We start from the raw sequence: 27,765 nt of genomic DNA on the forward strand, positions 1-27,765 counted from the left end.
TTGCACATGCTCAGACATAACTATGCTACAAACATGAAGAGGAAGATTGACCAGTTGCATGAATCTGATGGTCAGATTTTACTTGATCATCAGAGGTTTGTGAGTTTGTTCCAACAACATTTGCCTTCGTCTTCTGGGGCTGTACCGCGTAATGAAGCTCCAAATGATCAACCTCCGGCTCTTCTTCTTCCCGGAGTTCCGCCAAGTGATGAGGCGCCATATGATCAATGAAGGCTCCTTATATTTGCTACTTGCACATTTGTAAAAAAAATTTGTTTGCATGTAGAATGCAATTTTATGTAATCTTTCCAGAGAAATAAATAAAATGGACTTTACTTCTCTCAATGCATTTTTTTTTTCAACCATCTTCTGCTTTTGTGTTAGACATCCCTATTTCCATTATTGCCCTGTGTTGCCTTCAACAAAAGGCAAATCTTTGACAACTTGCACATACACACCACATCAAAAATTTATACTTTCTTATTTGCTTTCGGTGCCACTACCTTTCTTTACAATTATTATTATTTTTTTTAATCATGCACCCACCCATTATTATTTTTATATATTATTATTATTTTTTCATATGGTGCAATCCGCACCATCCCACCTCCCTACTTTCTTTTGCTCCTTCTTTTCAAAATGGGCTGATGGTGATGATCCTTTATAAAAAAAAAAATTTTAATCATGCACCCACCCATTATTTTTTATATATTATTATTATTTTTTCATATGGTGCAATCTGCACCATCCCACCTCCCTACTTTCTTTTGCTCCTTCTTTTCAAAATGGGCTGATGGTGATGATCCTTTATAATTTTGTTTTTTTTTTACATGGTGCGGATTGCACCATATGAAAAAATAATAATAATATATAAAAAATAATGGGTGGGTGCATGATTTAAAAAAAAAAAAAAAAAAAAAAAGGGTTTCAGGAATGGTGCACCGCACCATGTAAAAAAAATTATAAAAGATCATCACCATCAACCCATTTTGAAAAGAAGGAGCAAAAGAAAGTAGGGAGGTGGGATGGTGTGGATTGCACCATATGAAAAAATAATAATAATATATAAAAAATAATGGGTGGGTGCATGATTAAAAAAAAAAAAATTATAAAGGATCATCACCATTAGCCCATTTTGAAAAAGAAGGAGCAAAAGAAAGTAGGGAGGTGGGATGGTGCGGATTGCACCATATGAAAAAATAATAATAATATATAAAAAATAATGGGTGGGTGCATGATTAAAAAAAAAAAATTATAAGAGATCATCACCATCAGCCCATTTTGAAAAGGAGCAAAAGAAAGTAGGGAGGTGGGATGGTGCGGATTGCACCATATGAAAAAATAATAATAATATGTAAAAAAAATAATGGGTGGGTGCATGATTAAAAAAAAAAGAAAAAGTGAACACGAAAATTTCCTGAAAGAAAAGAGACAAGAACAACGTGCACAAAATAATATTTGTATTTGATGATTTTGGGTTAAAATCTCTCTTAAAATTTGATTATCTGATTTAATCTCCGTAAGCTGTTGATTTGTAGATGTGCGATTGATCCAAAGGGCCGTTGGGCTTGATCTAAGGATGAACGTTCTTCAAAGGCCGTGGGCTTGATCTTGAATGTGGATTTGAACGGATCTTCAAGGAGCCGTTGGGGCTTGATCTTGAGGATGAGCGTTTCTTCAAGGGTCGTTGAAACTTGATCTTGAATAACGGTGATGAACGGATCTTCAAGGGCTTTTGGGCTTGATCTTGAAGAACAGTGATGAACGGTTGGATGTATGGATTTGTCGACGTTGTTGATCCAAAGGGGCATTGGGGCTTGATCTTAGGATGAACGGATGATGAACGATGAACACTTTCTTCAAGGGCCGTTGGGGTTTGATCTTGAATTGGTGGAAGTTCTTCAAGGGCCTTTGAGGCTTGATCTTGAATTGGTGGAAGTTCTTCAAAGGGCCGTCGGGGCTTGATCTTGAAGGTGGATGATTGTTGATCCAAGAGCCGTCGGGGCTTGATCTGGGAAGAACGATGAACGAAGAACGACGAGGGCTTTCTTGATTCTTCGGGAACCTGGATGCTTGAGAGCTTCGGAGTTTCAGAGTTTCAGAGCTTCAAGGTTTTGGTGTAATATGAATTCCTCCCCTTAAATGAATGAAATTGGCTTCTATTTATAGAATTTTCCAATGCCTAATTTTGAATATAATATTCCAGATGAAATAAGTCATTTCTGCCAGGTGTTGACACGTGTCTTGTTTGATGACTTTTCCGACTCATTTCAATTTTTCATCGAATCACACGCTACGTGTAAAATTTATGTAATACATGAGCGTTGAAACTTTGATTTATCGGTCAACATTTATTTACCAAAATTTCGATGTCTACAATTACAAAATACCAAATGTCAAAAGATATGAAAATTGAAGGGAGTTGTGTTTCAAGATTGAGAAACCTTGCACGTTTTCATCAATCACCAAGGAAAATAGTATTGAAACTTTGGCTTGATATATTATCTTCAAAGGTTATATTGACGATATTTTCACTAACACTATGTTTGAAAGAAGAAATTTAAGATTACTAAGGAATTTTAAAATGACGAAAATTGAAATGACCAGATTTTATTTTCAAGAATTTGTAAATTTTCTTGTTTGGTTAATCTAAAAGAACAATGGAATTGAATATTGAATTTGTTATTTTTAAACTCTAAATCATAGAAATTGGGAAATGACACCTATTTACATGGAATTTGAACTTGGGAATTGAAGGTCCCAAATTCCAAGTTTTTTTTCCACGCGAAAATTCTAAATTTCTATGTTTATGAATTCAAACAAGGAAATTGGTGCATGTTAATTTATAAATTCTAATTTTTACCAAAATTTCAAGTTTATTTCTCTCATCCAAACATAGTGTAAAGCTTTCCACATTAGCACTCTCTTCCACATATTTCCACATTAGCCTCTCTTCCACATAAATTATGTATCAAAAACCAAACATTGTAAACCATTCAAATTACGGTTTTGCACTCAAATAATTGTTATTAATTTTGCACTCAAATAAAAATCATTGTTAATAATTGTAAACCATTCAAAACTGACCAAAAACCGTAAGTGTTAGCCCACCCTTTTTTTTTTTTTTTTTTTATGGAAAATAGAACCAAGGAACTAATGTAGGCCTAAGGTCAACAAAAATCAGGTCCGACGAGCTAAAAAATAAAAGTTGCTTTGTTTTACTAGTACAGTAACGTAGGCAAGTCACTGAAATAACAAGAGAAAAGAACCCTGCTTACTGCCATAAATTCCAAGCCAAACGCAGGCAAGTCGCTAATCGAATTGGAAGGTCCTAAAACGGCAAACTCTTTCACCGATTTGTTCAGTATCATCGGGAATCTGGATCACACACACTACTCAAATTGCAAAACTTACTGCTACCTACTAAGAAACAACACTTGATATCTATGAACATGCAGCTCGCTTAACGGCAATCCTACAATTCTGAACTATTGAGTAAGTTTACTGGTATTGCTACTACTCTAATTCAAGAAACGGAGACAAACCTCAACCGCATCTGTCGGAGAAATGGAAAACGTCTAGGTAGTTAAACACACATCTGAAAAGCATAACAACGAAAGTTATATCAATCACAAGTTTCTACCACCCGAAACTCCCACGACAGGATGGCACATATCAAAGCATCATCCATTGCTCTAGACTCTGGACCAAACATTCACATTGACGGCGCAAACAAAGAACATGCAAGGCTATATAGCGAAAGGGGGCAATGAACACATAAGGCATCCAATGATTTGCTCCTAAACAATATATCCATGGAACCACAAAAGATGCAAAGGTTTAAGACAAATGCGGCGTCTCTCTCCAACTAAATTGCCGTTTGCAGCGTCTCTAAATCAGAAATACAAACGGGTTTAAACAAGATATAAAGCACCTACATGAACATGAAGTCCTTTGTGTATTGTGTTTGTGGGAATTGGATCCGCTCCAGACCTTAGTGTCCACAGCCTAGGGATCAATTCATCTGGGCCGCACAAATTGAATGCAACGGTCCCCATTAACTTATTTTCCTGGCCCACCACACAACCAACGGCTCTGATTTCTTTTACACACCAATCAGCGGCCCAAATGATTTGATCCCTAGGCTTCGGACACTAAGGTCCAAAGCGTATCCAATTCCGTGTTTGTGTACCATGTGAGAAGACCGAGGCATTAAACATGAGCAAACACTAACAGAAAATTTGAGTTAAAATAAATTATTTACATCCAGAAGAAAATGGGAAAACATGAAAACAAATATCAATTTCTTCTTCGAAACGACTACTAAGCTAATAACAAGCAAATAAAAGCAAGTAAATCAATTACAAATGCACCAAGGAAAAGTGAGGAAATGGCGATACCGATTTCAATCAATGAGAGATTGAATTATCTCCGCCAGAACTGGAAGCTCCAGCCGCGCTAACAGACACAGCTCGCTTCTTCCTCTCCTCCTCGTATTCCGGATCATCGGTTGGCAGCTCGAACCGGCAAACCGGGCAAGTATTTCTGGAACTCAGCCAAGGAACGATGCAATCGCCGTGGTAACCATGCCCACACGGCAGCTTCTTCGACATGTCACCAACATTCACCATGTCCTTGCATATGGCGCACACCACGGCCTCATCCTCTGCCGCAATCTTGACCGATGGTAACTCCGACACAGCATTCTTCCCCGCCGGTGGAGCCCCTCTCCTTCCAGCATTATCGCTCTCAGCCAAGGTCTGCAGCAAAGCCTCATAGCCGGCTGCGTCCACGTAATCCTCGGGATTGCCGATGTACCGGTCCGATTCGGGCATTTCGAGCCGGAATTCGATCGAATTGTCCTCCAGCCCCATCAAGATCTCGGCCCAATCCAGAATCCGGTTCCTCCCGCTGCTCGCTCGGGTTGCAATCTCTCGGATGTGGAGACGAAGCACGTCTCGACGATGTCGTCGCATGTCTTCTTCATCTCTCTCTTGCTGATCTTCCTGATTCTCTTCATCCTCGTTATCCGATCTATCTTCTTCTTCTTCCTCCTCCTCCTCCTCTTCTACTTCCTCTCCAGCTTCTTCGTTATCCTCGCCGTCGTGGTTGTGAAACTCGACACTGTGCGCATCTTCGTCGTCCTCGTCCTCGTCGTTGTCCCACCCCTCCATCTCAATCCTAAAGAAATCGTCATCAAGCGAGGGGTTTTCAGGCTGCGGCGGGGGCGCATCCTCCTCACGCGCCGCCTGAGCGATTAGCCTCAGCACCTGGAGAAATGGAGAGCCGAAAGTCGGGTCATCGACCTGATCGGACGATCGGGAAGGAGGATCCCACTGCGGATATGACGCGGCCGGGATGGATTCGACGAAACCATTCTTGCACTCGTGGCAAACGATGTCAGGGAGATTCGCCACGGTTTCGATGGAGACGCGTTTGTTGCAGTGGTAGCACCAGTACTCCATCGTCTCCGTCTCGGCCTCAGACGCAGATCGCGGCGGCGGCGGCGGCGTCTGGGATGGAGTTTCAGCCATAGGGTTTGGGTTTGGAATTAGAGGTCCGATACGGCCAATAAAGACCAAAAGAAAGACGAAGGAGCGGGGAAAGTGGGTGGGGGTTGCAGATTAGATTCTTGGGGACAAGTACGCCGAGAGTGCCAAAGGAGTGCTTCGGTGCTGCGAGGTGCTTGTTTCCCTTGCATTTGGTCCGTTGGATGAAACTTACAATTTGTTGATCTGTGGCGGAGAAAACATATCCTATGAGAGTATAAAGTTGTTGGTAATGCAATAACTAAATAATGATTGGGGATTTTTTTCCTTTCTTTTTTTTTTTGGCAAATTTTTTCTTTTCTTTTTATGGAGAGGAGTTTTTCAATAACTAAATAAATAAGAAAGATTCCATTCCTTAGAAAACTAGATTATAATGAAGAAATTTGGACAAATACAAAAAGATTATAATAAAAAAAGTAATCTTACACAGGTCCTCAAATCTAAATGCCCCTATGAGATATTAGCATTTTAATATACTAGTCATGCACATCATGCTTCTTCTTTTTTTTGTATTTTCACGTTATACATTATAGGGTAAAGTACAAAAAACTACCTTAACTATTGGTCTTGTTGATGCACAAAACCAGAGAGGTTTTGGAACAACGTAAATCCGACCGTGAATCTGCAAGAAAGTAAATAACACAAGATGTATCGTGGTTCACCCCAATGTTTGGGCTACGTCCACACTGATATTGTGAGGGAGCTTCTGAGGGTGAGAGAGCTCTTCCCCTTGCCTAAGAATTGGCCTCTTCAAATAAGGAGGGTGAGGAGTCCTTTTATAGACTAAGGGCTCCTCACTTATTACATATTTGCCCCTTCATTTATTACATAATTACATTTGAGTCCTCCGAGTATTTATACGAGATTTAAATACGAAGGCCCTAAGTATGGTACAAACAGTAGTCCCCCAAGTCTTCAGCCAATAGAGTCTTTTGGCTGGAGATTTAAAATTCAGTTCATGTGTGGACCGAAATAACTAGATGTCGTCTACAACTGATACTCGATATGAGGCGGTGCTCAATCTAAAATGATGTTTAACTAGAAGTGGCACATGTTGCGAGACTGCTCAGTTTGTGGCTTATGTTGCCTTGATTAGCTCGGCTTATGGCGTTGAAGGTGAGGGAATCCCTTTTATAGAATAAGGGCTCGCTCCTCAATACATAAGTGATGGGTTAGGAGTGATGCTCGTGGCGAGGCGGTTGCTCAGCTGGCGGTGATGCTCTATAATGAAGGTGAAGGAGTCCCTTTTATAAAATAAGGGTTCGCTCCTCAGTACATGAATAATGGGTGCTCTCTAATGAAAGTGAGGGAGTCCTTTTTATAGAATAAGGGTTCGCTCCTCAATACATAAATAATGGGTTAAAGTCCCCCTAGTATTTTTCATGAGGCCTAGTTGAGGTCTAATGTATGGTACATAATCTAATCCCCCAAGTCTTCGATCAATAGAGTATGTTGGCTGGAAACTTCAAATTGAATCCATATATGGGCCGAACTGGCGGTTGTTCGGAGACGGTATTTGTATACCCTGCACTGAAGCTTTGTAGGTGAAGTTTTGCAAGTGAAGCTTTGAAGCTGGAGCTTTTGTAAATGAAGCTTTTGAAGCTGAAGCTCTCGAAGCTAGAGCTTTGTAAATGAAGCTTTCGAAGCTGATTGACATGAGTGATGCTCATGAATGTTTATGTTGATTGACATGAGTGATGTTCATGGATGTTGACATGAGTGATGCTCATGAATGTTGACATGAATGATGTTCATGAATGTTTATGTATGATTGACATGAGTGACGCTCATGAATGTTTGACATGAGTGATGCTCATGTATAATTTTGGAGTATTGAACGTACTTTTGATCACCTGGTTGGTGATAATAGCGGCAGACTGCCGAATAATTTTGGAGCACTCGGCGTACTTTTGATCACCTGGTTGGTGATAATAGCGGCAGGCTGCCAAATAATTTTGGAGTACTGGGTGTACTTTTGATCACCTAGTTGGTGATAATAGTGGCAGGATGTCGAATAATTTTGAAGTACTGGGCGTACTTTTGATCACCTGGTTAGTGATAATAGCAGTAGACTGCCGAATAATTTTTTGTAATATTGGACGTACTTTTGATCACCTAATTGGTGATAATAGAAGGCCTGGCTCTTTTGGGCATATGGGTCTTCGCCCTCCACATAACATTACAGCCCATTATTTTGGGCTTACCTTTTTTTTTTTTAATTACCCTCTGATGTGGTTATACAGATGTCTCCGAAAGATAAGAAAAATAAAACACATCATTCAAAAAATAAGAAAAGTAAATCACATCATTCTGGTGAGATGTTTATTCCTTGCTTTTGCAGTATCCCCATGTGCCTCCCTTTTGCTTTCTGCTTTTTCTCGGTTTTTTTTCTGCTTTGCTTTTGCTTTTGTTTTCCTGCTTTGCTTTTGCTTTCTCTCTGTTTTTCTTTCTTTTGGCAGATGGCAGACAAAAGAAATAATAATAGACTGATTATTAAGAAAGCTTATCTTCTTCTTCGATCTAGTGGTCGGTTTTCCATACTAGATGATGGGAGTTTTGGGAGGCAGCATCCATTGAGGAAGCAAAGGCGATGGTGAGGAGAGGTGAGACTCCGGCATTGGAGAGAATGCCTAGCCACACCGTGTAGTCGCATCAGAGATGAACTTCACAGCCTCGCTCTCACCTTGTGCCCGGATAATTGTAGCCCGCCTCTTTCTTCCCTGAAACCTTTCATTTGCAAACTCTCACCTGTCCGGATCAACCTTTCTGAACCCATAAGTGTTGAGCTGGAGAATGAAGCTTGAGAAATTGTTGTCCTTGAAGTGTTTGGGCAGCAGTCCTGGAGAATTCGTACAAGTCCTAAACAATGAAGTTCTGCCAAGCATCACTCCACGAAACGATCGAATCGGTTTCTGGGTCGTCCACCATCTGAAATGTCTTGTTCAAGAAACAACCACAACATCTACAGTTTCTTCTTTCACCTTTAGCAATTCAGCCGCTGGGTTCAGCAGAGCGGTGGAGGAAGAGGAAGAGGATGACCTGGTCAAAGTTTATGCCTTTGGAAAAAGTCACCGCCTTTTCTTTCTTTTTTTTCAGTTCAGTCACTTATTCTTTGGCACAATAAAGCTCGTTCTTAGCTTCTTCTAGATCTTTGGCACAATCAAGCTCGTTCTGTCAACTGGGTTCTGCCTCATGAATGTCAACTGGGTTCTGATCATACCGTCGTCGTCACTGTCGACGCCGCCGATCATCTTCCGGCACTCGTCGATCGAACATTCGTCTCCCAAGCTCCGGAGCACTTTCGTACAATTCCTCTGCCTAAATATACCTGTTCTTATCAATGTCGTAGACGGAGAAAGTGTCTTTGAGATTTTCGAAGGCCTCTGCATAGTCGACCCCTTTAGTGTTGAACTCTTTAAAGTTTATGAAGCTGTCTCCGTCAGAATCGACCTTGGAGATCATGCTGTTTGAGCTCCTCGTCGGAAGACGGCTGCCCCAAGCTGCTCATGATGGCTCTAAGCTCGGAATACGAGATCTTTCCGTCGTCATTGACGTCGAATTTCTTGAAAACTTGGTCAAGCTCGGCGATCTAGGCACGCGAATGGAAGGGGGGTTCGCGAGTGGGCTGAAGCGGCGGCGGGGTGGGCAGTGATGGCGAATATCAGCTGGTCTGAGTTAGGGTGAGTTGGAACAGAGCCGAGTCCAACCGAGTTGAAGACTTTCTCTTTACAGGGAAGTGGGTCGGGGAGGACTGAGCCCAGGTTTTTAAAACCAATACAGGAAAGTGGGATCAGGGACTTCTTGGGAAAACGTGGAAAAGTCAAGCAAATTTGTGAGGAAAAAATGGGCTCAAAGATAAAGGATGATAAAATTTCAGATTAAACCCAGAATATGTGGGTTTCTCAATGTGCATATATATAACCTAGCTCAGACGATGGTGGAGATCTGTGAATATGTGGGTGTGTCTCTGAGTGTGGGCATTGGGTTGTTTGCAGATTCACGGTGGATATTGTGGTGAGGTCTCACGGTGGTGAGATGAAAAAAATAAAAGAGAACCGACATAGCTTTTCGTGTCGATTCCTACAGACGGCGCCAAATGTTGATGCACAAAACAGGAGGAGTTTTGGAACAACGTAAATCCAGCCGTGAATCTACAAGAAAGTAAATAACACAAGATGTAGCGTGGTTCACCCCAATGTTTGGGCTGTGTCCACACTGATATTGTATTTCTCTGAGAGGATTGTGAGGGAGAGAGAGCTTCTGAGGGTGATAGAGCTCTTCCCCTTGCCTAAGAATTGGCATTTTCAAATGAGGAGAGTGATGAGTCATTTTATAGACTAAGGGCTCCTTACTTATTACATATTTGCCCTTTCATTTATTACATAATTACATTTGAGTCCTCCAAGTATTTATACGAGATCTAAATACGGAGGTCCTAGGTATGGTACAAACAGGTCTCACGACACTTTCATACCTCATTTTTTTAAATGACAATGTCATACCTCATCTTACGAATTTGTGCCAATGTCATACCTCCGTCAGTTTTTCTGTTAAGTGCTGACGTGGCTATATACGTGGCCACTCACTAATCCAACTGGATTAAAATATAATTAAATATATTTTTTTAAATTTAAAATTTTAAAAAAATTATATTAAATCTCTCTCTCCCTTCTCTTTCTTGCCTATATCTCTTCTTTGCATCCCTAAAACCCATTCCCACCCGTCCCCCTAACCTTCCTCCACCACCCTCTTTCTCTCGCATCTCTCTCTCCTTTCCACTGTAGTCTCCTTCCTCCCCACTTCTCTCTCTCGCCGTGCCCATAACCCCCCAAAACCCACCTGGATTTTTTCATCCGCCCTCCTTTCTCGGATCTACCTGCAAGCTCCGACCCGCTTCCCTCTCCCACTTCATTGCCCACGACCGATCTGTTGTCATTGCTGTCTCTGAAGCTGTTAAGGAGAAAGGGAGAGATGAAGAACTGTCAAGGTCGGGGCCGACGAGGTTGTCGTCTTCCCCTAACCCAAACCCAGATCCCACCCCAAACTAGCCACTCCCATTACCACCAGGTGCCTCTCTTCTCTTCCTCCGCCGTTCTCTCTATTTCTAACCTACAAGCATGCATAAAAAACAAAGCACCCACCAATCCTGAGAACACACCATTAACAAAAGTTCAAAAATCCATCTTCCAGTTTACCTCACTTTTCTAAGAAAATGGAACCTTCAAAATAAAAAAAAAATTCATTTCCTTTCTCCCACATTTTTCGAGCAACCAAACAAAGCAAAACCATTCAATTTTTCTCAGAAAAAAAAACCCAATTTGTATTCACAAGAGACTTGGCAGCGGTGGTGGGCGCTGGATTGCTGCTGTGTTTTGCTGGGCTTGAAGATGGTGCTGGGCTGCGGAAGCAGAGGGAGGTGGCAGAGGCGGTCCTCAACTTTTGCAAACCCGATGACGAAGTCGATTACTTGGCAATCATATGGCGACAAGGTTGTCAAGATTTTGCAGAAGTATTCGAACCCATATGGGTAGTTTGGTAAGGAAGGGGATGAGATCAATGGAGGGAGTGGGTACCCGGAGAAAGGTAAGGTTGGTGTGCCAGAGATCGGCGACTTCGATGTCGTCAGTTAGAATGGGGAAGAAGGTGATGGTTATTGGTGGATGGAGTCGACGATGAATAGGAGAGAAGGGAAGGTGAGTGCGAGTTGCAGATGAGAGAAAGGTGGGTGGGGTTACAGATGAGAGAAAGGAGAAATGAGGTCGATGGGGAATAAATGGGGTGGATCGGATTTGGGGAAGACATGAGGGGGAAAGGGGGTGGGTCCCCATGTAAAAAAAAAATTAAATGATTTTAATTTTTTAGTTTTTAATATTTAATTAACTTTTTAATATTTAATTAATTTATTTAAGCCACGTCACTATTTAAGTAAAGCCACGTCAACACTTAACAGAGAAACTAACAAAAAAATTGACGGAGGTATGACATTGGCACAAATTCGTAAGATGAGATATGACATTGTCATTTTAAAAAGATGAGGTATGAAAGTGTCGTGAGACCAATAATTGAGGTAATTTTTTGTACTTTACCCTACATTATAATAAATGTTTTTTTTAACAAACGATATTATTTATAATAAAAGGGAGAGATGTGAGTTTAGTCTCACGATGACTAGCAATAGTGTAGTTCAATATACGAAAAACAAAACATCAACTCACAAACTGTCATGCCAAAAGTAGCGATTGACTTGATAATTTAGCAAATAGGAAGCAAGTGTAATATTTTTAAATTTATAAGATTTCTTTGTCAACCTATAAAATATATGGACTATTATGTTATTACTCCACAATGAGGTTTGTAACTTAAGTATTTTAGACTTTAGAGCATTGTTATCATTGTATTTGAAATTTTGCGTTTATCCGTCTTTGTGCTCAAAATCTCAAGTCAGATTTTCCCTTCTCAGGTAGCCAACATTGCTTTATATTGAGAAAATATAGTATCCTATCAATATCTTGGACGTTAAAATATCCTTTTTGAATAACCACTTTCACCGTTTTTTTTTTTTTTTGTCAAAGGTTACTTTATTACCACAACACAACTAATTACACAAATTGAAGCTCATATAAAATAACCACGCAAGCAAAAAAAAGAACCTCAATAGTAACTTAAATACCCAAAAACAATAAAAAACACTGAAACTAACCCTAACTGTTTTCTTTCAACAACACCGCCGAAAGCACCGATCACAAAAATGAGAGTGACTACACTTCATGATTAATAGGTTGACTATCCTCCACTAAGAACAACCATTTCAACAAAATTGTGTTCGGCGTTTGGTTCATTTTCATTAGCATGAGAACCAGAGTCTGCTAAGCATTCCATTTGGGTCCTTGAAATTTGATCAAACGATTGTAATTATTATAACTTTTAGAATGGTCATTGTTTGTAGCTGTTGGATCAGATTTCAAGGCCCTAGATGGGTTGCTCAGCAGGCTTCGGTCCCATGCTCAGGAGGGGATCCGGCTCCGTTCATTTCAGTTAGCAACCTAGCATGCCTTGCCTGCCAATATAGAACACGAAAAGACACCTTTTATACTGACATTAGGCTTCACCGGCCGGGGCATCGGTTCTTATAATATGAATGCATCGGTTTTTATTTTCGATATTTGATAATTTAACCTATTAACGCTATTATTTATTAAAAAATAAATAAAAAGACCCAATCTTCGTTAGCACACCGTCTGAACTCTTTTCAGTCAAAAGACACCGTTTGAACTTTAAATAATCAAAAGTGAGGCCAATTTATTTATAACACAAAATTGCTAAATATCATCACCTTGTCCGGAATAATTATTTATTTACAATCATATCCCTCGCTCCATCCAAAAAGCAAACCTCTGTATTGGCGTTAGTAGATTTACTAAATAAACAAGATACATACACACCAACGACCAAGAAAGAGAGATTTCACCCACCTCAATCTTTTCTTTTTCATTTCCCCCCCCTGTTATTTATCAAATTTACGAAGAGCCTCCATAGCCGATTTGTTGCGGGAGCCTAAACCGGACGTCCGAAGCCGACGATCGGACGCGCACGCCGTGCCAGCAAATACCACCCTTGCACGTCTCATGAGCAACGGGAGGAGGATTGTCGTCGCGCGAAACTGCGTACGTGGCTTTACGGGAGACGTCCCACGCCAGAGTCAGGAACAGGATAAGGCACACCACGGAGGTGGAGAGGATTAACACAAAGGCACCACCGAAGCTCTGCCCAAACACCAACCCGTACGCCTTGATGGCGACGATGACCGCCACGTAAATCGTCGTCAAGTTCCTAACCACCGCGTCAGAAACCGCCATCTGCTGGGTCTGGGTGGGGCTCTGAGAATTTGAGGGACACTGATCAACTTAGCTCTTTGACCTCTCTTTGACAAGTCTAGGGTGGAGTGGCGGCTATTTAAAAGAAAAACTAAAGGGGTCCACAATTAAGTGATTTAATCAAAGGTTGCTTCTATTAACCGCTAATCTTGACTACTTTGGAGGAAATTATTGGAACTTTGGAGGGTTTTTTAAGTAAATAAATAAGGATCAATCTCATGTACATAGAGGTTAGGTCCGTTGATTAAAATTCCGCATCATCTTTTAACACTAAATTTAAATACTATCAGTTAAACAACAAATAATCAGTCACATGTAATTCTATGTTAAGTCAATTAATTATGACACTGCCTCATCTTCTAAACCCCATTATTCTTGTTTAGACCTAAGAATCCATCACACACAAAAATACGTCAAAGTCAGTTAATTAGAATATTGTACCATCTTCCTCCATTCGAATTTAATCATTAATTCAGTTGATTTGAGCAATTTAGAACACTGTCTCGTAAAAAAACAGTCTTGATGTTTCTATCTTGAGCTTATCTTTAGTTTTTGGGCGTTTCTTGAAAGGAGATCAATTTAATTATTAAGCTGGATGTATGTGTTTCTAGACTCGCGACTTGCGGTTGCTTGAAGTTTTCCCTTCTCACCAATTTAATTATTAAGTTGGATCAAAAAGTTGGATCAAATTGAGATGGTAAGGAGAATCTTAGTATGTGATCTTTCACCATACTCAAAACTCAATGACGATTTCAGAGCATTTAGTAAGTAGATGAGATATGTAAGTAGTCTTTCGTCATACTAAAAAGGCAATGATGGATATAGATATTTTTCTCCTCTGATAAGTATATGAAATATGCAAGTCAAAATAACGACCTATCGTGGCTCATCAAACGTCCAACTAATGAAGACTGTCAACGTAATAGACAATTTTACTTGCATCATTAGTGTAGAGTACATAAGAACGTATTAAACACTTTGTGGATCTATCAATGTTCACATGTTAATAAAAATCAAATGTAATTGGCCAAAACTGAAAATTGGATTCCAATTTGATCGATGGTCCTATGCCTTGTTCTAAAGTATGGTTGATGAGGCCAATCAGATGCAACGAATTGAAGCTTCATGATCGATGAAACGATATAAATCTCGAAAGGCATAAAAGGCAGCCAAGATTTGAGATCTAATGGCTCAAAAGCATTGCATCTACATCGGATTCAATTTCATAAAATATTAACCAATTAAATTTAAAGCCTAGGTTAGTGTGTGGGGGCAATTTGGCAATGGCCTCATTCGTTGAGCTAATTAGAAATAAGCCCCAACTAGCCTAAAGGCGTAAAAGAAACTTTGGCGTAACGCGAAAGCATACGTATTTTTTGTAAAGATAATGTAGGGCTGGAATTATTTTAATTAAGAAAGAACTTAGCTACTGAAAAAAATTAATCACTTAAACATGTGTCTATATGTGATTGGTGAGCAGCAGGAACTGCTATTGATTTTTCAGCAGCCAAGTTCCATTCATTTAATTAAACAATGACTAAGTTTTTTATTATTTGATAAAACATAAAAGCTGTTTTATTGTGTCTCATAAATATTTGGCTAAACTTTTGTATTGTATTTGATTATGTTTTTCTTAAAAGGTTTGCTAGTGGCTTTATTACGACAGTTCACTTCAGTCACAATTGTGTAATTTATCAGCGCTATAAATCGAACCCATAATACATCCAATTAATTGTTAATATATGACTATTTAGTATTACGGTCTAGTAGTATTCCTCTTCACTTGTAAGTGAGAGGTCATATGTTTGATTATCGCCAAATGCAAATTTGAACCACATTATTGCTAGCTCATTGTGAGGTTAAGCCCACCTCCTCCCCCTTAGTGTAGATAATATTGTTTGTTAGAAATAATATTAATATATGACATATTTACTTATTTTAAGTAGATGAATTAAGGCATTGAAATTATGAAAGACAAGGAATGGGGAAAAAATCAATTAGGGATAAGTAGTTACTCCAATTTATGATTTTGAAAATATTTGACAACTAATTATATAATCCATAAGTTGTGTATTAGCAAAAGTGATGAAGCTAGAAACTGGAATTATTTCTTTTTCTTTTTAATACCCTATGCATTTGTTGCACCAGATTATCTCGGATTTGATTAGTTTCAGGGACTAAGCTGGATTGGCTTAGACTAGACTAAGCTGGAATAACTTAGTGAAACGTTTGGTGCAGTGTCGGACTAAAAAACAGAATAATTAATAAACTATAATATTATATTAATTCATGCATATATAGTAATATTTTATATTATTTAATGTTTATATAATAATATTTAATGTTTTTAATGCATATTTATTCCCCTTTTACTTTACTCCAAAAAGACTACCCTCCAAAACCATCTTTTCTTTTCTTCTCCCTCTGGCTCCTCCCCATTTATTCTTTCCTCCATATTTTTCCTGCAAAACGCAGGTGTAAAGTTCATCGCAAATCCTTCAAAACAAGCTCATCCTCTTCACCCTCTTGCCATTGTTAAGCATTTCCACCTTCCTCATCCTTTTTTTTTCCCAAAAATTTTCGGATCTCTCTCTCCTTCCTTTGATACATGCGTTGGCTTCTCCGCCTACAAAGCCCTCTCATAATTTTCTGGCAATGGGTGGATTTTGAATTTTGGGTTGGATTTTGTTGTTGTTATATTTTTGCTTTTTTTCATTTTTTTCATTTTTTTTTACTTTTGTGGTTGGATTTTGAGGTTTGGGCTATAGGTGGAGCTTTGTTTCAAATCTGAGCAGTGATTAAAGGGTGTTGCAGAGGAACGCTTGCAAACGACGCGACGGGCAAACAAAGCAGGTTTGAGGACAGGACTAGCAATCCCATACATATTGGGGTTACTCACTAAGACTACCTAGTGAAAGACTTAGTCGGTGCGAGTTCGACGTAGTCTCATTAATGGTAATCCTTGTTCGCATCAAACACCGGCTAGCAATTCCAGATGAGCCAGTCCAATCCAAGGAAGTTTAGTGAGGGCAAACAAACGCCCCCACAAAACAACTAAGCTTGTTTGTATTTTTTTCTTTCTATTTTTTCAAAACATGTATTAAATTTGAACGTGCCTTCATTTAAAAGAAAAAACTATAAGATGAGGTGAGGAGCTACCTTCTTTTTTTTTAATTATAAATAGGAGCTACCTTTTTTTTTTAATTTTATTTATATTTTTAAGTACGATATTATTTACACTAGGAGGGAAGGGTGAGGTTTGGTCTCATAATGTGCTAGCAATAATGTGATTCAAATTCACCTTTGATGAAAATCGAACTTAAGACTTCTCACTTACAAGTTAAAAGCAATATCATTTTACCGTAGTACTAAGTGGCTGGTAAGGAGCTACTTAATTCATTATTCCAAAAAAATCATCACAAAGTTTTTCTTAATGAAATTGGAGAGACGAATGAGAATAAGATGACTATTTTAAACGCATAACAATTCTCAAGAAAAAAAAGGGTCAAGTAGTAAGTGCGGATAAATACTCAATTTTTAGGGGTTTATTCAAATTGATTTTTAGGGGTTTATTCAAATTGATCTCAACTTTTAAAATTTTTATAAATAACTACCTAATGTTTTAATAATTGACATTTGTCAGCAATGGCGGATCCAGGATTTTAACAATGGGTGGTCCTAATATAAAAGTTCCAGAAAAAAAAATGAAAATAACATAGAAAAATAAATGGCAAACTACAACTTTGACAAAAAATATGTATGAACTAACACTGTAACACAATCTTCTACAAAAAAAAACACTATAACACATTTCAAGTAATATCAGAAAATCCTAACGAATGAACAATAAATATGTATGAACGAACAATAAATATGTATGCACTAACACTAAAATAGATATGAAAAAATCCTAAAAAATTAACAATGAATAAGGTTGAACTTAATTTAAAACCCGTTAGTGTGTAATTGTTTGATTTTTTATCAAAAACCCTTACCAAAAACCAATATCAAAGACCCTTACATATATGTATTCATTGTTCTATCTTTTGTTTTTAATTAGTGTTCTTTAAAAAAAAATTAAAAAAAAAATCCTAACAAATTAACAATAAATATGTATGAACTAACGCTAAAAATAAGTATAAACTAACACTAAACTAAACTAGAAAACTTATAGAAATTCTGAAATTGCTGTTGATGGCGTTTGCTGGCTTGGGTGGCGTGAGGAATAGGAGCGGCATACAATTAGGTATATTATATTTGATAAAGTTGAATTTGATTGAAAGCAGACTAATAAAAAGCCATGGGCTTTTATTAAATTTCAAATTGTTTGACTTTTTAATAAAAGATGGTGAGTGCTATTACGTGAAAGCTCTCTCGTGGATTTTAAATTTTTTGTTAATGACTTGATTCAAAACGACGTCGTTTTGGCCAAATCATTTAAAAAAAATACCTTTCTTCTTCCTCTTGTAGTTTTGCACAGCGCAACAGCCACGGCTGCTGCTCTACTCTACCATTGCCCAGACTTGGGTGGTTCTAGGAGGTTTTCACAACCATTTATCTGAGCTTCCGGGTGGTCCCGAGACCACCTTGATCCCTTAGTAAATCCGCCCCTGCTCGTCAGGTAACCAATGTTAAGTGATAAGGTCACAAGGATTAACTCATGACGTGGACAAATACAATTTATTTTTTCCGTCATTTATGGAACTTTAAATGCCCAAAATCAATGGCTTTGATTCTAAAATTTGCTTGATTAAAAGGGGTGGATTCAGGGACTCATAGCTCCATATATAATGCGACAGTAAAAACCCTCTTTAATACTTTTTTACGTCATAACTTAATGTTAATGACCTAACAGATGTCAATTGGAATCACTCCCGAAGATTGGTTATTAGTTGTGTAGATTATGGAGGCCCAGCCCAATCGTAATTGGGCTTTGATAATTCAAGCAGATCAGAACCACAGCTGTTTTTTTATATTATTTCTCCACGTCAAGGACGAAACAAGCGCCAATACTAGACTGCCACGTCTAACCAGCAAACACCAGCCCTACGATCATCCACGGTGGTAGCACAAGCTCTGATCTGACCCGTCAAAGCAAGACTGGAATTCTCAAGTCGTCGGTGGACCCGTCTCCACGTCAAGGAAATAGAGAAGGCCCAATAAAAACCATCCACATATTCCCCAAACAAATCAGAGACCATCGATTTGTCCACGCTGGCAAAACCAAGCCAATCACCGTTAGACGACTCTTGCCCCCGTCTAAACGGCAGGAGCCAGATATAAAATCCGAAGCTGTGGGAGATGCTGGCAAGCAGCACACACTGAATCGGATAAATCTCAGTGAGCGAAGTTACTAGAACTTGTTCTTCTTCGAAGTGTTTTGGAGTCGCAACGATGAGGAAGTGGACGATCCCTTCCGTTCTGCTTCTGCTCTGCCTTCTCTCCCTCCTCCCCGATCAAGGTACGCCTAGGGTTTCTGCTCGCATTTCTCTTCGTCTGTGTAGATCTCGATTAGTTGAATGGTGAATGATGCATTGCTATGAGTAAATGTTTCTGAAATCGAACTTCGATTTGGAGATTTTGAATTGATCAGGGTTTTCTGGTGATCTGTGTTTGTTCAGGTCGGAAATTACAGGCCAACGCGGAGGCTGATTCCGACGAGCTCGTAGATCCGCCGAAGGTGGAGGAGAAGATCGGCGCTGTTCCCAGTGGGCTATCCACCGACTCCGACGTCGCCAAGAGGTAAGATCTTTGTTATTTCCAATATCCGAGCTCGAAAAATTCGAAGGCCTAGATTCTGAGTAGATGCATTTTTCTTGTGGTATTTTTAGGGAGGCAGAGTCAATCTCGAAGAGATCGCAGCGCAGCAACGCGCAGCACTTCGAGTTCCAGGCGGAGGTGTCTCGGTTGATGGACATTATCATCCACTCCCTCTACAGCAACAAGGACATTTTCCTCAGGGAGTTGATCTCCAATGCTTCCGATGTAACGCGTTGACTTTAATCTATCTATCAATGTTTTATCGTTGACCTGACATGATTTCGATTGCTAATCGGAAATTTTTTTCGATCTCAGGCACTGGACAAGATTAGATTCCTCGCCCTCACGGACAAGGATGTTTTGGGCGAAGGCGATGACACTAACCTCGAAATTCAGGTAAGTAGTGGTTCTTGCTTTGCTTTTCACTTAATGAAGCATACGAAATGATATGTTTAAGAGCGTTGTCGCACTGGTTTGAAAAATTTGTAGATTAAATTAGACAAGGAGAAGAGAATTATCTCCATTCGCGATAGGGGTATCGGTATGACAAAGGAAGACTTAATCAAGAACTTGGGAACCATAGCTAAATCTGGAACTTCAGGTACATGCTTGTTTTTTATTTGGAGATCAAAATTTTGAGTGGAACTGAGTGTTTGTTTCTACTTTATACTGATTGAACTTTGATTTTACGCTTGCAGCCTTTGTGGAGAAGATGCAGACTAGCGGCGATCTCAATCTTATTGGGCAGTTTGGAGTTGGGTTCTACTCTGTGTACTTGGTTGCCGATAATGTGGAAGTCATCAGCAAACACAATGATGATAAACAGTAAGGGTTTATAACAAGTTACTCTTTCGTTCATTTTTTATGCTAACAGGTTTTTTAGGGGATACTTAACTGTTTAATGTTGACAATGTAAATTTCTTGTGCTTCAGGCATATTTGGGAGTCAAAGGCTGATGGGTCATTCGTAGTCGCTGAGGATACAGAAAATGAGCCACTAGGACGTGGTACTGAAATTAGACTGCACCTTAGAGAGGAAGCAGGGGAGTATTTGGAAGAGAGCAAACTAAAAGTGAGTGGTTTCCCCCATTTGGGACTTCTAACCAGTGATTACTTGGTTTTATTTCGATTTGTGCTCACGTTGGTTCCCTTATTTTTTAGTACAAACAATTTATCCCTTTCTTATTCAATCCTATTAGAATCAGTAACGTTCTGCATTTTTCTTGTTTTTGTTTAACGGCCAAACATTCTGCCACGTAAAGAAGATAATGATAGTTCTACACATTAATTATAATGTAGTGGTTATGTTAAAATGATGGTTCATGATAACTTACTTATTGTTTTGTTTTTCAGGAGTTGGTGAAGAAATATTCTGAATTTATCAACTTCCCCATCCGTTTGTGGGCAAGCAAAGAGGTAGATGTGGAGGTTCCTGCTGATGAGGATGAGTCCAATGATGAAGAGGAATCATGTATGCAGCCGTGTTCAAACTCCTTTTTCAAATTTACTTTTAAAATCTAGTACTTAAAAAAGATGTTAATTCCTAATATATGCGTAGTTTCATATATTTTGATACAAATTCTCACATATTGTTTCCTCCCTGCACTCAACAATTGTGAACAGCTGAAACTGAGAAAAGCGAAGAGGAAACTGAAAAAGGCGAAGATGAAGATGAAGATGCTGAGAAGAAACCAAAGACAAAGACAAAAAAAGAAACTACTTATGAATGGGAACTTCTTAATGATGTTAAAGCTATATGGTTACGCAGTCCGAAGGAAGTGACCGATGAAGAGTACACCAAATTCTATCACTCTCTCGCCAAGGTAACTTTTGTATATGATACATATGATGGTTGCTTGACCTTGTCGAATGTTATTTTGGAATCTAAATCACCTTTTATACTCTGTATTCATCAATGACACATATATTGTTCAACAGGATTTCGGTGATGAGAAGCCTTTATCATGGAGCCACTTTACTGCTGAAGGTGATGTGGAATTCAAGGCTGTCCTGTTTGTGCCTCCTAAGGCTCCTCATGATTTATACGAGAGCTATTACAATGCCAATAAATCCAACCTGAAGTTGTATGTTAGAAGGGTTTTCATATCAGATGAATTTGATGAGCTCTTGCCAAAGTATCTAAACTTTTTGTTGGTAAGTTCTTGCAATCAGGTTTATGGGATTGGTTTTATACATGCTAGCCTCAAACTGGATTTTACATTGATGATTTTTCAAACAGGGTCTTGTTGATTCCGACACCTTGCCACTCAATGTATCCCGAGAAATGCTTCAACAACATAGCAGTTTGAAGACCATCAAGAAGAAACTTATCCGCAAAGCTCTTGATATGATCCGTAAACTTGCTGAGGAAGATCCTGATGAGTCCAGTGACAAAGACAACAAAGGTATGGAAGTATTCAATCTGAACATATTAATTGCTGTATAGTATAGATGTCATAATGACCGCAGTCTGGACTCGCTTACATCAGTTCCATCACTTGAAAACTGAAAACTTAAAAGGAGTTTTGTTTTTCATTAATTGATCACTTTTGCTTCTTGAATTTTGATGTGAAAACAGAGGTTGAAAAAAGTGAGGATGACGAGAAGAGAGGCCAATACACAAGATTCTGGAATGAATTCGGCAAGTCCATTAAACTTGGTATCATTGAAGATGCGGCTAACAGGAATCGTTTGGCAAAACTCCTAAGATTCGAGAGGTATTTATAATTTTTATGTTACTATTTATGTTTAGTTTTATTGACAGCATAGTACATCTTTATAGTCGTCTTCATGTGGTTGAATGACTACTTTGAATTCTCTTGCAGCACCAAGTCAGATGGCAAATTGACTTCACTAGATCAGTACATTTCAAGGATGAAATCTGGGCAGAAGGACATATTCTACATTACTGGAGCCAGCAAGGAACAATTGGAAAAATCTCCATTCCTCGAGCGGCTTAAGAAGAAAAACTTTGAGGTAAATACGAAAATCTCCAATTCTTTTAGTTCTTTTCTGGCTTTTTTTTGTTTTGTTACTTTCAGTCATGAAATGGCATGTTTTGTATGTTATTTACCTCTTCACTTGTATTGTTGCAGGTTATTTTCTTCACAGATCCAGTTGACGAATATCTGATGCAATACTTGATGGACTATGAAGACAAGAAATTCCAGAACGTGTCAAAGGAGGGCTTGAAACTCGGCAAAGACTCAAAGGACAAGGAACTCAAGGAATCATACAAGGAGCTCACTAAATGGTGGAAGAGTGCTCTTGCCAGCGACAATGTGGATGATGTAAAGCTGTCCAACCGTTTGGCCGACACCCCTTGTGTGGTTGTGACATCAAAGTATGGTTGGAGTGCAAACATGGAGAGGATCATGCAGTCTCAGACATTATCAGACGCTAACAAGCAAGGATACATGCGTGGCAAGAGGATACTTGAGATTAACCCAAGGCACCCAATCATCAAGGAGCTCCGCGAGAGAGTAGTAAAGAACGCCGAGGTATGTTCTAAACTTCTTTAATGTGGTTTATCTGTAGAATTGCTGACGAATGTGGTTTATCTGTAGAATTGCTGACGAATGTGGTTTATCTTACGCAATTATTTGTTTGCTCTTCAGGATGAGAGTGTGAAGCTGACAGCGCAGCTTATTTACCAGACCGCACTCATGGAGAGCGGCTTCAATCTTCCAGACCCTAAGGACTTTGCTTCCCGCATCTACAGTTCAGTGAAGTCTAGCCTAAACATCAACCCTGACGTTGAAGTTGAGGAGGAAGATGATGCCGAAGAAGTTGAGACAGAAACTGCTGCAAACGAAGCTGCAGCTACCCCCGAGGCTGAGGCTGAGATCGATGCTGATTCACTTAAGGACGAGTTGTAGGTTGACTTGAGAAGCGGGAATTCTTTGCAGTTATGTGATTCCGTTTGGTTTAGTTAAGACGTTAGGTTGAATAGAGTTACTGTAATCATATAAACCAGAATTTTGTCTCCAGCATCTAAGTGATGAATTGCAGAGACTAATCAATGCCGTGATGTATTTTCCTTGCAATTACAATGTTCAATCTTCTGTTTCTGTTTCTTTTTCTTGGTTATTTATTGTTGCTTGACTATGATAGTTATCACACATGATAGGAATGGCGTGCGTTCGGTAGGGGACCAAAATACATGCCAATCTCCTAATAAATGTGAGAGTGGCATAACTTCGATGATTAGACTGTCCCACCCAAATTTTCGGTCATTGGCACAAATTAGTTTTTCTGGATCTTAAGAATTAGATTGATTTTTCAAAGAAATAGCCATACGACCAAATCAGCCACCAGAATAAACTATAACGGAGTGGCTTCTTTTTGGCCCCTAAAATAGTGAAAGGCTTAAGAGAAGCCCAACAAGAGCATCTCCAAATGAGATGTCAAAATGTCTACATAAGTTATATAACAGTAAAAAAAAAAAACCACACTAATGTTCTTCAACCGAAATGTCAAATCTTATGTGGCAATGACATGATTTGACAACAAGAGAGTTGTTGTCAAATTTGACAGTAGCTTCAAAATTAATTGTTAATGCTTTTTATTAATTTTTTGTTAGTTTAATCATTATTACAATGAATGCTTGGTTTGAACCGAGCATTCATGCCTCTTTGGTGCATTTGATGAACATTCCTGATTTAGTAAGTATTAAATGTCTTTAATTAAATTTTTATTTGTTTAATAATTTATTTTGTAATATAATAAAGTAATAATTTAATTTGACATATTGGATGGAGAGTAAAACTTTAAAAGATGTCAAAATGCCACATAGACTGTCAAATTTAAATTTTATGTTTAAAATTTGACATCTTCTTTAAAGATGTTCTGAAGATCTACAAAAAGAAAGGAAGGCCAATGCCCAAAAGGACAAAGAAGAAAGGAAAACCAAGGCCCAAAAAAGGAAGGGGAGACCAAGGCCCCATGGGATTAGAAAGTGACAACCCTGATCGCTATGGATGACCGCTCAACGATAGGGCTTGCCTGTTAGTGATGAAGTGAGCACCTTCTCATAAAGTATTTTCCGACTGCTGGCAGCAAGTTGGCATATTGAAAACTTTATGGCATGAAGTACAGGGACATGCCTACTTGGACATCAACCCCAAGCCACGTGTTGGTCATTGGTGAGAGCAAAAGCCCATGAAGGGACATAGAGGCTAATTGTTCAAGCACTTGGGCATGGGTATCCTCGAACCTCAAGGACGAGCAAGGCGCTCGGTACTCTTTAGCCCAATAAAACATGCAAGTGGACTTCAACTAAAGAACGGAGGGGCAGCTAGAAGGTCACGTCTATATACTTGGTTCATTAAATTCGAAGCCGGTGGAAGATTCAAGTCTAGAGACTTTTGGGACTCACTAAGGGCCTATATAAGAGGGTTGAGTACCAATTATAACGAGTCGGACAAAAAGGAAATAAAAAAGAGACTAGATTATACCAAGCGCTTAGTATAACATTCAATTAATATATCTGAGCACCTCAGTGGATGTAGCCTAGTTTTTAGGGTGAACCATTTAACTCTTGTTGTTAAGTTCTTGTTGTTTGAATTGTTTCTATCCGGAGCCCATCAAAGACCGACCACACTAATCTTTTTTAAACTCCCAAATTTGAATTGAGTGTTAACAAGTAGCATTGTTCATTTTCGAATCTCAACAAGATTCTTAGGAGGAAGACGAAATCATTTGCAAGAAATAATGATTACAATCCATTGAGACTGACGGGGGCATAAATGTCCAGACCTACCAAAGCTTGTGATTCCAGCAAAGTTCGTTTTATTTTACAGGTCACCAACCAAATTACATTTCCTTAGATTCAAAGATAAGCAAACACTTTTACTAATGTAATCTCCATTTAAATCAATTTTAATATATAATTAATGACATTGCCTCAATCTCAAAAAGCTTTTTCTTTGATGCCGAGTAACACTAATCAACTTAATTACAAAATTGTTCAGAGAAAGTATTGAATACGCTAATTAATATATATATATAATTAATCTATACACGTGTCTTGATCCAGCCATTGAGGATCCATGTGCAGTAGTGCATCGTACGATCAATAAGGCAAGGAGATAAGGTAGACAATGGCAGCCGAAGCAACCAACGTATAGTGAAGAGCAGCAGAAGAGATGGTCTTGGACGAGTCTCCGGTGTAAAAGTTTGGTAACCATGACGGATTACTTTTTCCTGCCACCGTCGGCAGCTCCCCGGCCGTCGTCCCACTCCCACCTCGGGAACCTGACCCGGTATTTGTTGTGCTTGTCGTGCTTGTTGATGTATCTGTTGCCGATTTTTGACTGCATGTATATATACACAACATATATAAAGTTAAATTAAAGTGACGAAAACGTAATTATAATTTATAAAGAGTCAAATTACTCATTGTTTTTAGATTAAATTATTTCATTAAAGTTTATATAACAAAAAAAAGATAAAATTAATGAAAAGAATGAAGAAAAATTAAAGATTTTTGCTCTGAGTGAATTGTGATAATCCATATGATCCTTACCTTGTAGTAGAAGGGCAGAAGGTTATGGTGTAATCAGCTCCACTACATGTAAACGTACTCGTGGCATCGTCGTACGCGTAGCTATACGATCTCGGACATGCCGACTTAAACATCTCCGAGTACACCGACGGCTTGCACGTGTCCGGCGTAGCAAACGCGCCGTTGCAGCAGTATTCCGGGCTCCCAAACGCCTCGCACGCACTCTTACACGCCGCGCCGTTCCCGAACTGCAACTCAGCGGGGCACCGTTGGTTCAAGTCGGTGGCGCACCCGGTCGACAAACAATTACCGGAACCGCCGCTAGGTTCCACCATCATGGGCAAATTGTATCCGTCAACTAAGCTGACATCATAGAAGTCCTGGTTGTCAGAGCCGCCAATTGTGAACTCAGCCAGAGTAGCGGGCGGGGTTGCACCTGCACCATTGCATTCCATCTGGTTGGAGCCACAGTCGGCGGTGGCACAGGTGCCAGCCCCGGTTGTGGGGTCAAAGTTGCAGCCTGTTCGACCCCAGAACCGGCCGGACCAGTTAGGTGGAGATTGAAAGGAACGTGAGCCGCCCGGTTGGAGCTCAAGGCCGGTGCTGTCTAAACTGGTAGTCCCCGCATTGGATAGAATTCCCGGCCATACTGTGTAGTCGCACTTGTTCATCATTGTAAATGTAGCTCCTGATATTCCTGCAACATATTTGGTTTATATTTATTTCAAATTTGAATGATAATTTTTTAGGAAATTAATTAACTGCAGAACTGATTTGTTTACATACCTTTGCAGCAAATTGCAAACAAAATTAGAGTGATGTGAAGAGGAGAATAATGGAAAAAGGCCATCAGATCCATATATCTTGAAGAATACGTACGGATGATTGGATCTTTGTGTACTGAAGTATGGATGCTTGCATTCCCCAGAAGATTTACTAGTTAATGCAGGAGAAATAGAATTTGGTGGTGATGAAATTTTTGAGTTGATTTTGTGGAGGCTGTGATTGCTTGGTGTTTTGGTTTGCATGTGAGTGCTTATAAATATAAAGATGGTGGGTTGTGTGATGAAAAAAATTATATGAGCCATGTCACTTGCGTAGGTCAAACACTCAATCTGAGGGAAAGTTCTGCAAAGGGAAATAACAAAATCCTATATATGATATAGTGCTGTCTCTCAGTCGACAGACTTTTTCAAGTACCGAGTATTCAAGGGATACTTTATATATCATAATAGAAATAGAATAAATAATTTTTTTTTTTGTGTTTTTCTATTTAAATACCAGACACTTACAATTTCTATGTTTCTTAGATCAATAATTTTGTTCAACGTGACACTCTAGAAGAGATGAACTTTATTATTGTATGTGAATGTGGAATTATATTATATAATTTATAAAATACAATATTGCTTAATAGAAAAGCTTAAGTTTCAGTGCCACGCATATTATATATAAACAAGTTTGCAAAACAAAACAAAATAAGATGAAAACAATTAATGTTTGTTGCACTTGATTATATAGTTAATTACTCTTCTCCTTTATTCTATCGAGCATCTATTGATTTGGTATGTACCTAGGGAAAGGGATCATCTCCTGATTCATTTCTTATAATCCATCAAATAAGAGGATTCGTGCCATTGAAATTTGATAAAACAGTTGAAGTTATTATAACTTTTAAAATAGATCCTTGTTGGTAGTTGTTAGATCAAATTTTAACGACACGAATCCCTTAATTTGGTGAATTAAGAGGGAGGGATCCAAAGAGGATCCCTTTCTTGTATCAAGTATCAACAAATTCCACCTAAGAGACGTGTTACGACCACTAAATTATATACATGTTTCTTGAGAATCTTTGCTTTTCGATCGTTTTCCAAATCCAATGATTCAATCAATGGGGGAAGCATCCTCAATTTCTATGGGGTTGACAACATTTCTACATGGAATTGGATGCTCAAATCTTATATATATATAGGAAATCTTTAAGGGAACATATTTTCATTTTTTTATAAAAATAGGGATTAGTTGTGAGGTCTACACTACATCGAACTTTAACGATCTGAATCATCTATTTTTCAAGT

At 38.9% G+C, this 27,765-nt stretch overlaps 4 protein-coding genes across 4 annotated transcripts; 1 reads left to right on the forward strand and 3 right to left on the reverse strand.

Moving 5' to 3' along the window:
• Positions 1–3,195: 3,195 nt before the first annotated feature.
• On the reverse strand, positions 3,196–5,663 carry LOC126632344 (E3 ubiquitin-protein ligase CIP8-like). Its single transcript, XM_050302721.1, has 2 exons — positions 4,401–5,663; positions 3,196–3,598 (listed from the first exon to the last, which is right to left on the reverse strand). Exon 1 carries the CDS (start codon positions 5,532–5,534, stop codon positions 4,410–4,412), a length of 1,125 nt encoding a protein of 374 aa, XP_050158678.1. The 5' UTR covers positions 5,535–5,663; the 3' UTR covers positions 3,196–3,598; positions 4,401–4,409.
• Positions 5,664–12,828: 7,165 nt separating this feature from the next.
• On the reverse strand, positions 12,829–13,492 carry LOC126632401 (uncharacterized). The gene has a single exon (XM_050302806.1). The coding sequence runs from the start codon at positions 13,403–13,405 to the stop codon at positions 13,067–13,069; it is 339 nt and encodes a 112-aa protein (XP_050158763.1). The 5' UTR covers positions 13,406–13,492; the 3' UTR covers positions 12,829–13,066.
• Positions 13,493–18,716: 5,224 nt separating this feature from the next.
• Positions 18,717–23,258, forward strand: LOC126633516 (endoplasmin homolog). The gene is made up of 15 exons (XM_050304128.1): positions 18,717–18,884; positions 19,045–19,165; positions 19,255–19,408; positions 19,499–19,579; positions 19,673–19,784; positions 19,882–20,008; positions 20,116–20,254; positions 20,536–20,653; positions 20,806–21,005; positions 21,121–21,336; positions 21,422–21,587; positions 21,761–21,899; positions 22,008–22,158; positions 22,278–22,682; positions 22,800–23,258. Exons 1-15 carry the CDS (start codon positions 18,818–18,820, stop codon positions 23,058–23,060), a joined length of 2,457 nt encoding a protein of 818 aa, XP_050160085.1. The 5' UTR covers positions 18,717–18,817; the 3' UTR covers positions 23,061–23,258.
• Positions 23,259–25,030: 1,772 nt separating this feature from the next.
• Positions 25,031–26,810, reverse strand: LOC126633517 (thaumatin-like protein 1). Its single transcript, XM_050304129.1, has 3 exons — positions 26,474–26,810; positions 25,709–26,384; positions 25,031–25,496 (listed from the first exon to the last, which is right to left on the reverse strand). Exons 1-3 carry the CDS (start codon positions 26,544–26,546, stop codon positions 25,256–25,258), a joined length of 990 nt encoding a protein of 329 aa, XP_050160086.1. The 5' UTR covers positions 26,547–26,810; the 3' UTR covers positions 25,031–25,255.
• Between the last annotated feature and the right edge of the window lie 955 nt (positions 26,811–27,765).

Source organism: Malus sylvestris, chromosome 8 (assembly GCF_916048215.2).
Source record: "Malus sylvestris chromosome 8, drMalSylv7.2, whole genome shotgun sequence".
In the NCBI taxonomy this organism is placed as follows: Eukaryota; Viridiplantae; Streptophyta; class Magnoliopsida; order Rosales; family Rosaceae; genus Malus; species Malus sylvestris.

What these genes read in the sequence shown, in the direction of transcription:
- LOC126632344 (XM_050302721.1), bottom strand. Translation starts at nt 5,534, where the DNA reads ATGGCTGAAACTCCATCCCAGACGCCGCCGCCGCCGCCGCGATCTGCG.
- LOC126633516 (XM_050304128.1), top strand. Translation starts at nt 18,818, where the DNA reads ATGAGGAAGTGGACGATCCCTTCCGTTCTGCTTCTGCTCTGCCTTCTC. An exon ending in TCTATCACTCTCTCGCCAAG is followed by an intron (nt 21,006 to 21,120) that starts GTAACTTTTGTA and finishes ATTGTTCAACAG; the next exon opens with GATTTCGGTGATGAGAAGCC. An exon ending in AGTATCTAAACTTTTTGTTG is followed by an intron (nt 21,337 to 21,421) that starts GTAAGTTCTTGC and finishes TTTTTCAAACAG; the next exon opens with GGTCTTGTTGATTCCGACAC.
- LOC126633517 (XM_050304129.1), bottom strand. Translation starts at nt 26,546, where the DNA reads ATGGATCTGATGGCCTTTTTCCATTATTCTCCTCTTCACATCACTCTA. An exon ending in GTTTGCAATTTGCTGCAAAG is followed by an intron (nt 26,385 to 26,473) that starts GTATGTAAACAA and finishes AATATGTTGCAG; the next exon opens with GAATATCAGGAGCTACATTT. An exon ending in TTCTGCCCTTCTACTACAAG is followed by an intron (nt 25,497 to 25,708) that starts GTAAGGATCATA and finishes ATATACATGCAG; the next exon opens with TCAAAAATCGGCAACAGATA.
- LOC126632401 (XM_050302806.1), bottom strand. Translation starts at nt 13,405, where the DNA reads ATGGCGGTTTCTGACGCGGTGGTTAGGAACTTGACGACGATTTACGTG.